This window comes from Dermacentor andersoni, chromosome 5 (genome assembly GCF_023375885.2).
Source record: "Dermacentor andersoni chromosome 5, qqDerAnde1_hic_scaffold, whole genome shotgun sequence".
Taxonomy (NCBI): Eukaryota; Metazoa; Arthropoda; class Arachnida; order Ixodida; family Ixodidae; genus Dermacentor; species Dermacentor andersoni.
The window spans coordinates 164,636,873-164,652,835 of NC_092818.1; the positions used below are offsets into that span (position 1 = coordinate 164,636,873).

The following is a 15,963-nucleotide window of genomic DNA, read 5'->3' on the forward strand; positions in this document are numbered from 1 at the left end:
ATGTTAACGAATTTATTGAAAGGCCCCTTCAACCGTGTACCACCATGTTTCCTTACTTCAGAATCTGTTTTTTTTTTTTTTTTTTAACTGCGACGACCGGTTATGACTAGGGAATGGGGCTGAGCGTGTCCGTCCCGTCCGTTCACTACAATTCCCAACAAGATTCAATCAAAAACTGTTTTGCAGAAACTATTGAATGAATGATACCACAAATTTATGCAGAAACCATCAATGATTATTGTCACAGCAAGCGAAACATACACTGTTTCGTACCGTGCTGCGCTTGCTTTTCTTACATCTTCCAGTTTGTGTCATTGTTCTGCGCGGCTGTAGCTCGCCGTGCAGCGCGGACATCACAGCATTTTCTTTCTCTATGACAGCGACACGCGCGTCTGTGCGTGAACTTGTTCGTCGTAAACGTGCGTCTCGCGTTTGTCGTGTACAGTAGCACAGCGCGCAACGCCGAGCGCGTCCTTCCAGCCACCGGTCTAGCCCGATCCCGAAGGCGATGTATGGTGTCACATTGCGTCTGAAACTGGTAGCTTCCACGAGAGAACAGTGGAGGAAACTGGCCCGCTTTCACTGTTGTAAGCAAAATGTTGATATGCGACATGCACGCACGTGGCAAGCGCATCAAAGCGACTATCTCCCCTTCGCACGAGGGAAGATATAAGGTTGCGTACGCCGTACGTCGTTTGTCATCTGAAAGCACCGGGTGCGCAGCGTTAAAGAAAGGAAAGGCACGCCCGAGAGATGATGACTATTGTTGTGGCGCAAAACCTCAAAATGTGCAATCATTTCGTAGTCTAAGTGTGGAGAGGCTAATTATAACGCGCGTATAGGCTTTAACAGGCCTGATGTGTTACCTTCAGAGCATCGGTCAACGAGCGCTACGTGTTGTGGTTGGCCGGGAGGCCCGAGAACGTCTCCTTCAGCTACCGCGTGTTGCTGGACGTCTACGGCAAGGTGGAGAATGCGGACCAAGTCGTCCAGCGAATAAGCGACACGGAAAACGTCGTGCGCCGCCTAGTGGATGCCGCGATGAAACAGAAGGCAGCGGCGCTCGAACTGATTCTGGTAAGAACGCTGGCTTACTACAGCATTTTGCTGTAAGACTGATTAAAGATACCGCAACATACACGTTTACCACCGTTTCCCGCAACTACTTGCGGGCTGCACGCACGCCACACACGCGAAGCCAAAAATAACTTCCCTAGCTGAGTCGTGACGCTATTGGTATCTTAACAGCCGTAGTAGCCGGAGTTAAGATTACAGCAGGGGTAGAAACAGAAGTGGGGTAGCCTCTATTGTGAGACATGTGAGACGCGATAATGGAGAGCTCCCAACGTAATTGCACCCCCTTCGATTCTCTAAATCGAAGGGGGTGCATGGTGGGCCGCATGGTGGGCCGCACGGTGGGCCGCACGGTGGGCCGGATCGTTTATTCATGTCAGCAGACAAGCGTAACGTGGCCGAACTCAAAGGAATTGCTCCGCTATCAGTTTGTCCGCGAAATCCTTCAGCGCGGCGTGATTCGGCACAACGTCATGAAGAAAAATTCGCAGTTCCACGCGAAAGGAGAAGCACCGATTGCGATAGCAAATTAGTAGATGGCTGTACGAAATAAGGATAGTAGTTTTACCGGCCGTATAAACTTGCAAAAATTCGCTTACTAACTAAATTAACAATGATAGAATGCGTAAGCGTGACTCATCGAATACGGAGAAACACACACACAGAGAGCAATGTCATTGTGTGTCTACTCCTTTCTACGTCCTTGCTCAGTCGCGCTGACACATTATATCATGGATTCAAACCAACTAGCCCGTCAACGTGTTTTAAATAAGTTAACCAGCACGGTGTCACGCGCGCACAGGGAAACATGAACACATCTCGCTCGATGACAGCGGAAACTGTCTGTGAGAACACTGGAGTCAGGAATCGCGGCAGCAGCCGCGAGCCAATTGACATCCGTGCATCTGTCGCGTCAGCACGAACGAAACGTCGAAAGCACAGCGCATACGAAGCTACTGACACTACGCGCACTCTGCAAGCATCGCCGATCACTTTGAAGGTGACGCCCGCGCGGGCGCGCACTTTGGCCACGTTGCAGATCGCTTTTAAGACACACGAGCGCCGGCAACGCCTCCCTACGGCGTCCGCCAAAAGCGTCTACTACGGCGTCCACGATTCGCGCGGCTGACGCCGTAGTAGACGCCGCGGTTGTCTCCACTTTGTAGGGAGCGGTGAGCGAGGAGGATATCGAGGCACCCTAGCGCCCTAGCAGCCTCCGGAGAAAAACGCCCCTCCTCCCTCACCTGATTTCCCGCCTCGCGCGCCACAGGAGAGGGCACGCTTCTGGCCAGCGTTCGTCGCTCGCGCACGCGAGATTGAACGGCGTTCGCCGGCTCACACTCACAAGCTTTCACTCATACGGAGCATCACGACAGTGGTGATGGCGACGGCACAAATGTGCCTGGAGTGTCCATATAATTGCTATCGCAATAAAACAGAACTGACGCCCACACCAAAATGAAGAATTATTCAAGATTAAACATTTTGCCCTTACGCGATAGCCTTCTTGATGGTTTGGATCCCACCTTCAGCAAGTTATCTTTCGGTCCATTGTCATTTTCCTTTTTTTTCACTATATTCAACGTTTCAGTTTACACCACAGCTAATTTCCCCTATGCTTTCCTTGCCTTCATAGTCTGCTGGCTTTATATGGTCGCGTTCACAATGATGTTCATTGGGCCGCGTAGATTGCAACGTGTTTTTAGTAAATTCTTAACCTTGTTGGGCGTTAGATTCGTTTTCTGTCCAACTACTCCCGCCCAGACGAGATTTCGTCAGACTCTCGACTACGTCATGCTCGTCGGGCGAATATGGTCACTTGGCCGACTGCAGCTTTGGTTGCACAGAATTATGGCCTTCAATTTCGCACGTGTTCGCTGGTAATAGGAAGCTTCAGTCGTGCCTTATAGTAACGTACAGGTAAGCACGTTGCGCTGGAGTAAACCTGTCCGGCCGACTAAACCGAGCAGATGCACGGCAGAGAATGACCGTACCACAGTACGGCTAACGCAGGGGCGGGGCCAAACTAACACACTTTATTGATAGTTAAGGTACTTCTGTAACATATACTCGAGCAACCAGGGTACGAATATTCTCGCTTTTCCCTGCGCTTTCTCCAAAAGCACTTTTTTAACCAACCGCTGTGGCGCAGTGACTATGACGTTCTACATGCTCAACACGAGATCGTGCGTGCGACTCCCGACCGTGGCACGGCCGCACTCCACTAAAAACGAATATATGAAAAAATAGGAAAAGAAAGAAAATAAAACGCTCATGTACCGTTCTTATTGCAGACGGCAACAAAAAGAAAAAGAAGAAACAGGTGGCCGAAATTAAACCGGGCCTCCAGTACCGTCTCAGCCGCTGCGGCGTTCTCTTGCTAATCTCGAGGTCACGGTTTCATTAGCCCTTGCGAAGGCTGCCTTTAGATGGGGGCGATATTATAAAATGCTCGTGTGCTTAGATTTGGGTGCACGCTAAGAAAAAAGAAAACACAGGTGGTCAAATTAATCGGGTGCCTTTCGCATAACACACTGGCGTTCCTCATAACACTATGCAATTTCCCCAACCCATAATGTACTAAATTAAGATTTCTCCATGCAGGACTAATCGGTTCATGCATATCTATTCAGAAGATCAATGAGCTCGAAATGAAGGCGAAGAGAGGGCAGGCAAGACAAACGTTCTTCCGTTTTGTCTACGTGCTCCCACATCTGCCTTCGTCTTCATTTGGCGCTCAGTAATAGTTCGAGTGTCATATTAACCCGCTGTTAACAGCGCAAAGCGTAGACGGGACACGAGACGAAAAGACGACACCACAAGCGCACCACAATCATCTCGTGTCCCGTCTAAGTTTTGCGCTGTTAACACCAGGATGCAATACCAACAAGCCCAAGCTGCTATTCTAGCGAAATTAGCCCGGTGCTCCCACGCGGCGTCTCATAAACCGCGAGTCGCGTTAGACGTTAAACGAAATATGACATCTTTTTTCGCCCTTGTTATCTCTTTTTTTTTAATAACACTCTGCCCTCCCTCTCGCCAGGAAGAGAAGGATGTCCGCTACTACGGCAATGGCGCCGTGAGGGTGCTCCTGTCGAGCCTGCGGTCGTCGCTGACCTCCGAGACGCTCCACCAGCTGGTCTCGTGGGACGCGGTGCGCACCATGGCGCCCCTCGTTTCCCCGGCCACTGTGCCCGCAGAGGGAGGCACACGCTTCACCCGCTGCTGGAGACTCATCCAGCGCAGCCTCGGGGTCAGGTTTTTAGAACCTCGCACTTACGTGGTCAGAGACCGCGCATTGTGAAAGTTACGCTCTGCTGTGCTAGCCTAACCTAACCACGCCTCAAGGCCACAAAGCGTGAACACCACTTCACATCAGTGAAAATTGGAACATGCGTACAAAGGGAACAACGAAACGCACTTACAAATAGCGATCCCTGATGCACTGAACGTACAAAGCGCGATCTCTAATATATTGAATTTGTTATTTACTTATTGAAGAGAATGGAGTAGAGTTGTGACGCGAATATTCACCGGTGGCCTACCAGATGATTAATATAGCATGCGAACAAAGAACATTCAGAAGTATAATCATCTACCTAGTACATATTCGATGCTAGGAAGGGAAAGAGCATAAATAAATGTGGATAGCGAGGCAGACAAATGGGCAAAAAAATTGGAGGACGCTTGAGCTTCGTCTTTAAGAGTGGAACGCGATATTATTCAACGACCCCTGGCTGCATTTAATGCTTCCCGGCAACTTCAGCTTATGTAACCATAATGTTTGCCGGGAAACGCTGGCGGCGAACGCTATGCACGAAGGCGAGCTTTCTGGTAGAAACGCGGTCTCTCGCGTAGGTCGATCTCGTATCATTGTTTCGCCCTTTTAATATTTCAGTTTGAGAAGAGCTAACATAAAGGATGTGCACTGTCGGTGTTTAGTTTTGTTTTTTATTACATTTGTTTTTGGGCTGCCGTTCTCAAAATTCCGAGGAATAACTTTGTAAGGAATGAAAGACAAGGTATGAGCAACTTTGGTGGTAAAAGAGTGGTTGGGTATGAGTAGTTCGGAATTTGGTTCGAAATTTTTTTAGCCGAAGCGATGTCCGACGCCGGATATTCGGCGACATAGGACGCTTAACGCTCTCGCGTTAGAAAGCATATGCATGTCTACGATGCTCTAAAATTGTAAGTCAAATTTGAAGTAGCGCCCATGGCCACGCACATTCTGCCAACCCGGGAGCCAGTTTCAACTCAACCAATGTATTTACACTCGGGGAAGCTGCGGCCAGTATACTTGTGCAGATATATTTTTAGTGTATTCATGAGGAATTTCAATTTTTTCATTGACTCACTACCTACCTGACTTCCTTCATTACCTACCAACCTTTGTCACCACCTTATCTGACTGTATTTGTTAATGTTCAAGTACTAAAAGTAGCTTATGTCTGACATAAAAGACAGGCGCGCTAAGAGGCCATTGATTGCGATAAGATTTCGCTCGACTGCCTGGCGATTGCTGACATTGTTGTGGCTTTGTGCATTTCGTCACTGCTAATCGGGAGCTATGCAAGTTGGTAAAAAATTGGAGGACGCTTAAGCTCTGCCTTTAAGAGTGGAACGCGATAGCACACAAAGATCCCTGACTGCTTCTCACGCTTCCCGGCAACTGCAGTTTATGTAACCGCAACGTTTGCCGAAAAACAGTGGCGGCTAACGCTATGCACGAAGGCGAGCTTTCTGGTAGAAGCGAGTCCTCTTGCGTGGGCCGCGGATACGCGGAGGCGAGCGCTATCTGGATGATGCTGCAAGAAAACGAGCGGGGCGCACCGCTCTATGAATGGTAGAAACGCTGAAAAAAGGCGTTCGTGTTTGAGTTTCCGCATAACAGAATTGTTTTCTCGTATATTCAAATTACAAACCGACCCTATCATGTCTGTAGGTTGTGGGTAAGTCGTACTTTACGATTCTTTTACGCATTTTACGTTGAGAAGCTCCGTTAGTTCAGTAACGCCTCCCCGCCACGCGGAGGGTCTGCGTTGTTCGCTATGCGGGGTTTGGAACGATTTTTCGCTCACAAGACGGTCGGCGCCAGACAACAGACTTTTCGCGACACGGGGCATTTAACGCTATCGCGTTAAAAGCGAGCCGCGCAACAAACGGCGCCCTGTACCCATGGAAAGCGTATACGCACTAGAAGCAATAGACGCAATGTTGCCTTGCACCAGCGCCGCCCTCGGCAGACGATGCAGCTCACCCTCCAATGCAACGTGAACCCTTCCTGGAACGCTGAAGTGGTGGTTATGCTCTCCTTTAAATTGTGGAATTCAAGAGCTCCACTTATTACAGCGGCTAGGCTTTAATCAATCAAAGCCAAAAAAAAAGTATAATGAAAGCTTATCGTGGTTTTGCCTACAAACTGCAGTAGCTTGTTCTTAAGCAGCATCATTAAGTATCTTATTCAACTTTACTGAAGGGCACACACGTATTAAAGTGCCCTTACTATACTACACATCTGCCTTCATTTTCTACCTGTAGGTTCCTGCTGTCACCGCGTACCTGCTCGACAAGCTGGTTCCCAACACGACGGAAGAGATTCTCAAGATGACGAAGGAGCTGCGAGCCACGTACAACGCTCTCTTCAGCAACGATGCCTTCATTTGGCACTCCGTGCCCAAGTCCGTCCTCTCCGAGTTCCAGGAGCTACAAGCGACACCGCTGTTCTTTGCTTCGGGTGTTCGATCGAAGGAACAACTAGACGCCTTCTACGAAGCTTATCCTTACGCTCGCGAAGACGACAGCTTCCTCGACACGTGGCTCAAGGTCTGCCACCTGGCCGACGAAACGCAGAGGAATGCAAGTGGGCTCGACCTCGGCGCCCTGTCGACGCCCAACGCACTCACTCTCGCCGCCGCCACGTCAAACAAGATACTGCTGACGGCTCCTGCCCTGCTGCTTCCGCTATTCTCCAGAGACGGCCTGGTTTCGACCAACTTCGGCGGCCTCGGACACGTTCTAGCACATAGCATGCTCCGCAAGCTCCATAACGGACTGGTGAGCGCCAGCAAGAATAGCACTTCGGTCCTGGAACGCTACAAGGCGCACCTGGAGTGTGTCCAGCACTCACAGATCAACGAGCCCTTGTCCTCGGCTCCAGACGCTGACGGCGTAGCCAACGCAGATTGGACGACAGGAATCAGCGGCGTCGCTGATCTCGTAGGCCTACACGTCGCCTACGAGACGTTTTCCGCGCGAATGCAGCGCCGTACTTTGCCGTTCACCAACATGACCGAAAAGCAGGCCTTTTTCTCCGTGTCCTGCTTCAAGTTCTGTAGCCTGGCGGCGGCGGCGGGAAGGAGGCCCGCGACGCAGACTAGTGGACCAGTTGTGGCTAGTGGGGCGTTCGCTGCGTCTCGCGAACGGTGCAACGCGCCTTTGAGGAACATGAAGGCATTCGCGGACGCCTTCAAATGCAAGCCATCGTCGCCGATGAATCCGGCCAGAAAGTGCACGTTCTGGTGACCGTGGCACCCGCCACTCGTAGCACGGTGCACTAGGACAGTGTGTTGGCTGCAGGACTAATACGGGATGTTTGGCAAGAAATAAACTAAGCGGTATATCGTACGAGGCAACCTTGGTTGTTCGTTCTTCTTTTCCCGCTTGTGTGTTTTGAGCTGTCTAACAAAGCTAAATGTTCTTTTCAGTGTGCTTCCTTAGGTTATACAAAAAATATTTATTTATTTATTTATGTATTTATTTATTTATTTATTTATTCTTCCCAAGCACGTCTGCCTTCCAAATCATGGCCACGTGCGTGTTGAGATTGTGTATTCGGACCAAATGGACTGAGATGAGTGCATTCACAAGCTTATTTATGCGCAAGTAGAGCATCGAAAGGAGAACGTGAACTTATTCAGAAAAAAGTATGTGCAAGCTTAATTATTCATTTTCGAGCGTTATTTTTCTGATAAGAAAACCCGCAATCCCATACAGCGAACACTGCAGTCTCGGGCAACAGCTGATATATCCGCAGTATTACGTCTTACGCGAGTTCAGAGCGGTTTTTCTAACATTCAAGTGGTGGCGGTTTCGCCTTTAGACGGTTATCCCTGCTACGGTCGGAGATTCCGTTGTGTTGCCATGTTATTTCTATGCTAATCCACATTAAGAACTAACAGCGAGAGGCCATGTACATATGTATAGCCTACTTTTAAAAACATAATGCCGATTCAGCGCACATGTTGCGTCATGTAAAGAGAAGCTTCGCAGATGCAGAATTATTGTGCTTACTTTCATACTATACATCGTGCGGGCACGTGCAATTTTTACGTTTACGAACCAAAGAGGTCACAACTTGAATGCCACGCAATCTTTATGCACATACCCACTATGCCGAAATGCAAACACCAAATGATTTCTCACCAGTGTGAGAAATCAAGGTAGCGACGTCTATGTAGACGAGGAGACGTCGGTTTAAAACACTAGGTGCTTCACAACTGGAGAACAAGTAAGGCGCGCCAACTCGAAAGCCGCAGTAACTGGAACGTTTTTGATAAGTAACGCCATGGCTCGGCAAACTTGAGAGACGCTAGAGAACGTATTTAGCATTTTCTTTTTTACAGTTTCCGAAGCATTGAAGGGCAACTCCGGCGTTTTTTTAACAATATTGGGATATTGTCAATTTCAAATGGCGTTGACATTCTTGTCACAGGTATGATGGTTTAATTTGCTTAGAAATTCACCAATAGCTTAGATAACCAATAAACGAGATGCCGAAACCGAAACGGGTAGCTTCTTCGTGTGACGTTACGATGAGTCAATGACGTGAGATCCTACACTACCATAATGTAATCATGCAGAGTGTGTGCTAATCATGCAGCACGCGTGGCGCTAGCGCCAAAGAGGTGAAGCTGATGATGTCTTCTGGCGACACAGGGAGCTTTTACAGAGTTTCCGAACTAGACAGCGGCTATTTAAGCGACGATTTCAGCGAGACTGGTGGTGTATTCTCTGACGTAACAAACACAGGATGGCCAGTAGAAAGTCATGAGTCAAGAACTCAACCAATCTTTAAAATTCATTTTCAGGAAAACTAAATTACTTGCAGTCGTATAGTTTAGCACAGATAATCAGAGCGAAAAAAGAGAGGAGGAGGAGGAGGAGGAGGAACTTTATTATTGCAGAAACCGTTGCGCGGTTTATTCCAACGTGTATTCAAAATTCGGACATCGTAAAATCGCCGGAGTTGCTCTTTAAGCCAACTACAGCACTCTAGCCGATGGATGAATGGTTGGATGGATGGAAAACTTTATTGCGGTCCATTAGGTCGTGCTAGTTTCCTAGCGGGCCGCTCCCACGTTGGGACCAAAAGGCAAAGTCTTTCAGGCGCTTCGCGGGCCCGTTGGACTGCCCATAGCTGTTCTTATATTGAACTTTTTTTTCAACAAAGCTTTGAGAAGTAAAAAAAAAAAGAACTGGTGGCCTAACAATGGTTCCCAGATGTGTCAATCACCCAAGCACTCAAAAGCACTTCCACGCTTCGAAAAATTTTGTTTCGCCTTACAAGGCACTACTTTAATTCAAGCGAGACGCATTCGCGTGCAGAAAGCACTTACACCGAGAAAAGCTTCGAAGCGAATGGGCGCGCAAATGGGCACCGTCTACGGGACAACGCGTATTATGCACCAGCACCGCACATTTCGTATAGCCGGGAACAACTTACACGCCTTCTCGGGACCCAAAAGCCCGATGCGAAACGTGCACGTCTCTCATTACGCGACGCCTTCGGTAGTGCACCTGCTTATTTTGTGCAATCATTTTTCTGCAACTTCGCGAGGGAAGGGTCCTTTCCGGAGTGCGGACATTTCCGATTGCATGCTGAAGATGCTGACAGAATCGATAGCCAATGAGAGACTCTTGCATCTCCTAGCTGGTTCAGAAAGTAAGTATGTCTCCCGCCTTGCTACCAAGTTCGTTGACAATGTTATTTTTGGAGTCGCATTTTTCGCGTAGAATAGCCTTGTCGACCCCAGTCGACTTGAACGGCTCTGCACTGCTCGACAACCCTGGGGTTGCGCTAAGGATACAACGTGGTACCGAGGGAAGTACAGACTTCTGCGTTAGACGGGCTACGTCACCTCGTAGAAGCTCTGTTGAAAAGTAACCGAAAGTATGTTGCTCGAAAAGGCTCTGTGTTACCTCATGTTCATTGAGCGTAAGTGACCTCCAAGATACATATTTCACCTGAGTATATTGTACGCGCATGAACGGAATACGCTGGCTGATTCTCCGTCCGAAAGCGGCAATATGCCGCTTATTGAATGAGCAATGCTAGGACCTTGGCAAGATCACAAATCCAGTTATAGATCAACTTGTGTATTACCAGAATTCCTGTGCAGCATGGGGCTTGACTCGCGGCTGTGAAAGTATTCTGACAGACCACTGATTCACATCGGTCTGTCCCCGTCGTCATCACTCGTAACCTTATTTCTCTCCCCTTCCTTTTATCCCGGCGTACAGTAGCAACAACAGCATTTCTTAATGAAACTTTTTTTTTCTCTCTTTGTCTCTCTCGTAACTTAAAGTAGTCACCTTGAATTTTATAACACAAATGGAGCCCCAGTTCAATCGGGGCCATGAATAACCGTACTTGTGAACATGGGCAGTGAACTGCTCTCGCACAGTGCAGTAACAGTGCTGTTTTATTACGATCAGCAATCTTGCATTTATAAAACTCAAATGTACACCTTCCAAAAGGACGGTCATAAACATAACTATGCGAGCATTCTTAACATCTGGACACGTGTCGCATGTATCGGACATCAGTATAGGTGTGTCCCGAAGTTACTTATACGCTCTATTATTTCTTAAGTGAACGCATCAGTTGAATTGTTGATGTCGTGCTTTATTTGACGCCATGCTGTTCCCATCTCTTGGTCTACTCGTTACAGTGGTCAGGTGCAACGTTACACATGAAGCCACACAACCAGCTACCTACTCAAGCATGAGCGAGATCATTTGCGACTTTTGCCGGAAGCAAGAGGTAACCTTGATACCGAGCAACAGCACCTTGCAGGAGACGCGTGGTAAGGACATTACGACGCTATGTTGGTTTGCTGTCATTTAAGCACATATGGTCCCGAGCTATACCGCAAACCACAGCAACTAATCCAACCACACATGAGTCCCTGTATGCAATGAATGCCAGAGCTATAGGCAGATCGAAGAAACCATTTTTGCTAACCTTTCTGCAAATCTGCAGCACTAACCTAAGCAAAAAGGAACATGCCGAAACACATAGTAGCCTAGCGTTCTATTTTAGTCGGGATTAGGCTGTATACTTCACTGCTAAATTAGCAGGCAAGTAACGCAGACACAGCGGTTAAAAACAACGTGCCCGGATTTATTTAAATCAGCTGGGTTTACAGCACAAGATACAAACTAAATCCGTTAACCGCTACGTAAACGTTTCGGCAGCGCCTGAATAAATACTTGTAGCATAGTTCCGCACAAAGTGAACCATTACTGTGACCTTTCCCTCCTACACTGACTTTGTACACTCACAATGTAATAATTTAATTGATGACTATGACATTAACTGTAACTGCACAATAAACTAGATAGCACACACACAAGGCACAATGACTTGTGCAAAATCAGGTTTTCAATATGGAATGCGATAGTCACAAGCCGCTTACTGAAGTAGTTATGTTAGGACCTTGGCCAGATCATAAATACAGTTATAGAGCAATTTGTGTATAACTTACATTCCTGCGAAGCATGGGGCTTGACTCGCGGCTGTGAAACTATTCTCCATACGCGTAGAACTGCGTGACGTTTAGCCTACGTGTTATTCGCAGCGACCTTCGTCGAGATGTTTCACTCTTGCGGCTGCCTGATAGCATCTGCAAATATAGAGAGCCTGAGAGAAAGGCACGAAGGGCCGCCCTGGAACCTGGTCTTGTTCCCGGATCCCGTTAAGAGATACAAAGTCCTGTTGCTATGGGAAAGCGTCGAAAAACTACAGGAAATGCTGCAACAGACGGTTAGTGATTACTCTTCAGATATCGCGTCCGCGCAGTGAAAAAGCACTTACAAGCGTGCATGATGATGATCGTCACCAACTATCCGAACGAGCAAGCTGTGACGACAGCTGCGACCAAAATTCCCAGTACAGCAGATTAAGGACTATTCCATTAGGCCAACCTTCATGATACTCAATTCTGCTGCTTTACCGGCCTCGGTTACAAGAGTCTTGGGCAGGAAATACGATATTTACTCATAGAACAATCTATGCTGGTATTGTGATCACATAATCTATGAGCATACAGTGAAGGCGCTTTATGGTTCACTGTACTTTACTGAAGAGAAGTTTAAAATTTTTTACATAGATTTCAGTGGTATCCTGGTCTCGGTATTAAATTCCGCATTTTCTTACACCAATAGGCAGTTTCTGATATTACTGCTGTCCTCACGGCTTAGCGTACAGGGTCGTCACCTTCTTTGTCAACCTGACGTATGAATACCTCACCCGTTTGCTTATATATATTTGTGTTCCTATCACACATAGAGCCTCCTGAGTTCTCAGATCAGCATGGCCTGCCAGCTGAGTTTCAAGACCACTAGTTACATCGAGGTCCCGGTTTACTCACCCGTGGAATTCAGCCGATGCAACGTGCTAGTAATTGACAACGATGACACCGTCGGGAACCGCCACGATGTGGTATGCAATTGTATCTCGCATTCTGAAAAGAAATATCATTCAGTTCCGTTCAGTTTCCCGGGTGTCCTTACAGATTTGTCAACAACAAATGCTGATCATTTCACGGCACTATTATACTCACCTTCTCGTTCGCTATTACAGTGGAGAGAGAGATTTCTGTGGACTGTGATCTATTACGAACAGCTTTGTGAATATGGTTCCACTTGTTAGCATAGTACAGCAGATTGTTTAGAAGATGTGCGTTAAACAGAGTGTGTGTTCTGCGCACCGCGACTACGCCACTGTTTATCCACTGCGAATGTGTACTGTTGAGAGTTTCTCTCGTTTAGGCAGTCGAGGAACAAGGAAGCGACTACGTTTTCCGGCTGTGGGCAATGGGTAACCAGTCATCCATCTGCAGCCAGTGCGGAATAATTCAGAACCACCACGGCCTCGAGTGGTACACAAAGCTGACTGGGTTGCGCCTGAATGTCGGAGCCGTCCACGTAAGTTCCAACGCGCTGTTATTTGTCAGTACTGTTGCACGCAAAGTTATCTGCGTCAAATGAATTGACAGTGTTAAACGCCCGGTTCATTTATATTTCGTACGCGGTTTCTTGCTGGCATGATGGACACTCGAAACACATAAGGTAATCCTGCGAATACTTTTCAAATATTTTATGTTCTTATGTATCTCAATGGCCTCATGTACACTGGCTCTAGATTGTCTCAAGCCTGCACCTATGAGTGTGTCTTCATTATAGGAGGAATCAAAGACTGCGCAGGTATGCAAGCAAGTTTCACACAACTGAACAAAGCCGCCTATTGCTAAAGCAGAACGCACAGGTGTATTACAGTGAAGCTGTTTATGGCTGGGGTTCCACGCATTTTTCGTGTCCATCAACAAATCTGTGTATAAAAAAACTAAGTTCCCGAATTTGATGCGAAATCGCTTCATTCTATGCAAACAGTTATACGTATCATCACTTGGATATTCATTTTCAGTACATCAGTTATGATTAGACACCATGAAATTCAAGATCAGTAGGCTCTCAGGTAGATTTTTTTTTCTTGTTTACAGGAGTATGAGTCAGTGCTTAAGGGGGTATGAGCCATTGATTGTCTTACGTGACGGACAAATTTCTTGTTTGGTAGGCTTAGAAATGCTTACGCATGTAATAACAGAGGTAGTAAGAGAATGTGTGTGCGTACCTATCGTCACGATGACCACCGATCAGGACTATAAATGTGTCCGTACATATTTCAAAATCCTGTGTCACCTCTCTGTCGTGTGCTTAACAGCTTCGCTGGTCATCCACTTTCAGAGTGGGATGGATCATGGTTTTTCTGTAAGGAGCCATCGACTGCTTTCGGACACACATGCACCAGCCTTAAAACACAATGGATTACCTCTTGAACCATTTTACCCCTACAACAATGACGTTAACCTCGCAATATAATCATTCCTCTGAAAGCTTTCGCAAGACATTGAACATATAGACTTCAAATGTGGCAAGTAACGTTCAGTAACACAAGCTGAGTAGCGCAAAACTTAAAGCCATTGTGGTCTAGCGCACAGTGCAAGACGGTCACAAGGCTGCTATGATGCGACCGTAGCACGTGACAGGCATTTTTGCGCGATGCACTCAGATTAGACAGAAGTATATGCATACGCGGGTCACTCATTCACAACGTTTTTATGCAAGTTGTGCAAAGCGATGTAGTAGCAATTTGCATTGGTATTTACGCTAACGGCACTCAGCTGTTGAAACTTCACTACTAAGAGTTTAACGGGCTCGAACCCACAGCGGCAGTTTGCTGGTGGCCAGCAAAGTTATGTGAGGAGAATGAACGCTGTCTCGCTTGTATGGTGTTCTTCGGCACTGATAACGATTACTGCAAAGTTGTCTTGCTCCTCAAGCGGCCTCTGGACGCGAGGCTGCACAAACTGGTTCTGTTTTATATTGACAAACGCCATATACCTTATAAATATGGGGAGCTAAACGTATCCTAAGTGAACTGTGCTTGATATCATGTATTTACTTCATTTCCTGAAGGAACCACAAGCCCGGCTATCTACAAATTAAAGGGCGCATATTTTACCGAATATTTAGTAATTTAGATTCATACTCGATGCCGCAGTAGTATCATTGGCGTCAAAGAGCCGGTGAGATGAGCGGCAGATCGTGGCAAGGGTCTTATATGCGCGCAATGACAAAAAAAGAGAGAGAGAGAGAAATCACCGCTCAAACACTATGTACAGAGGGTTAACCAGAAAAGCTGAAACGTGCTTATCATTGGGTTAATCCCGACGGTTCATTAAACGACGGCTTGGTAGGCTGCCGGATTTTCGGTCCGCAGTAGCTGATTGCACTCGGCTCAACGAGCCTGTTCTTGTGTCACGGCTGCAGCATCGGCACGACATAGACAAGCTCGTTCCCGGTTCTGCTCGCGGCGTTGCTGATCGAAAGCTGCCTGCTCCTCAGGAATACGTATGACGTGTGGACTACCTATTTCAGAGCCGGAGAGAAACTGCTGCGCGCGCGCGCGGCTGCGACGGTGAGCAACGACTTTACTACTGGGGCAGCCACTCACACACCTCTCTTTCCCTTTCTTTTCTTCGCGCATGCACATGGGGTTGTGCCGGAGGAGTTTTCGGCGTGCAGGCGACGGACGGACGGACGAATCGGCTAGCCATATACAGCTTTGCTGCAAAAATTGTGCTTTATTAAGCTTCACTGCAGTACAAACATGTAATGCGGTAAAGCGGACACATAACATTGCAGTGAAGTATACTAAACGGAAAGGTAGAACCAGGCACGTTCGCTTTTGCGCACATATCAGATTGGCACTACTTACAGTGGCTAGTAGATCAATTCGGCCAACAAATCACCACAAGTTTTTCCCCTACTCCTACACGGTTTTCTTTTCTTTTATCTTTTATTTTTTGCTTTTCTACGCTCCGCTGCTCCGAATAAGGGCTGTATGATGCCTAGTTCAGTACGCATTCCTTAACTATACAAGCATGCACACATCATGTTCGACTACAGTACGATCACTGAGACGTCTAAAAAGTGTACTGGCAAGCCTGGAGAGCTTTATCTGACGCAGCTCTTGCAATCTAAGCCCTTGTCCGCGCATCTATAAATTTAAAAAAATGCGTACTGGGCCCCCTTGCGGGCTTACAC

General features: G+C 47.4%; 2 protein-coding genes across 3 annotated transcripts in view; both read left to right on the forward strand.

Annotated features, from left to right (window-relative positions):
• The first annotated feature begins 802 nt into the window (after positions 1 to 802).
• Positions 803 to 7,698, forward strand: LOC126532174 (endothelin-converting enzyme 1-like). 2 transcript variants are annotated; one of them, XM_055071251.2, is made up of 3 exons: positions 803 to 1,077; positions 4,118 to 4,327; positions 6,613 to 7,698. In XM_055071251.2, the coding sequence occupies exons 1-3, from the start codon at positions 1,042 to 1,044 to the stop codon at positions 7,594 to 7,596; spliced, it is 1,230 nt and encodes a 409-aa protein (XP_054927226.1). In that variant the 5' UTR covers positions 803 to 1,041; the 3' UTR covers positions 7,597 to 7,698. The 2 variants fall into 2 exon arrangements, with proteins under 2 accessions (XP_054927226.1, XP_072144226.1); XM_072288125.1 differs by lacking the exon at positions 803 to 1,077 and having other exon boundaries at positions 2,957 to 4,327.
• A 4,969-nt stretch (positions 7,699 to 12,667) lies between these two features.
• The window catches only part of LOC129384913 (glutamate receptor-like), a 32,435-nt gene continuing 29,139 nt past the window's right edge, over positions 12,668 to 15,963 (forward strand). The window contains exons 1-2 of the mRNA XM_055070557.2: positions 12,668 to 12,796; positions 13,126 to 13,281. Of these exons, the coding sequence (XP_054926532.2) occupies positions 12,668 to 12,796; positions 13,126 to 13,281 (285 nt within the window). The remainder of the gene's footprint in view (positions 12,797 to 13,125; positions 13,282 to 15,963) is intronic.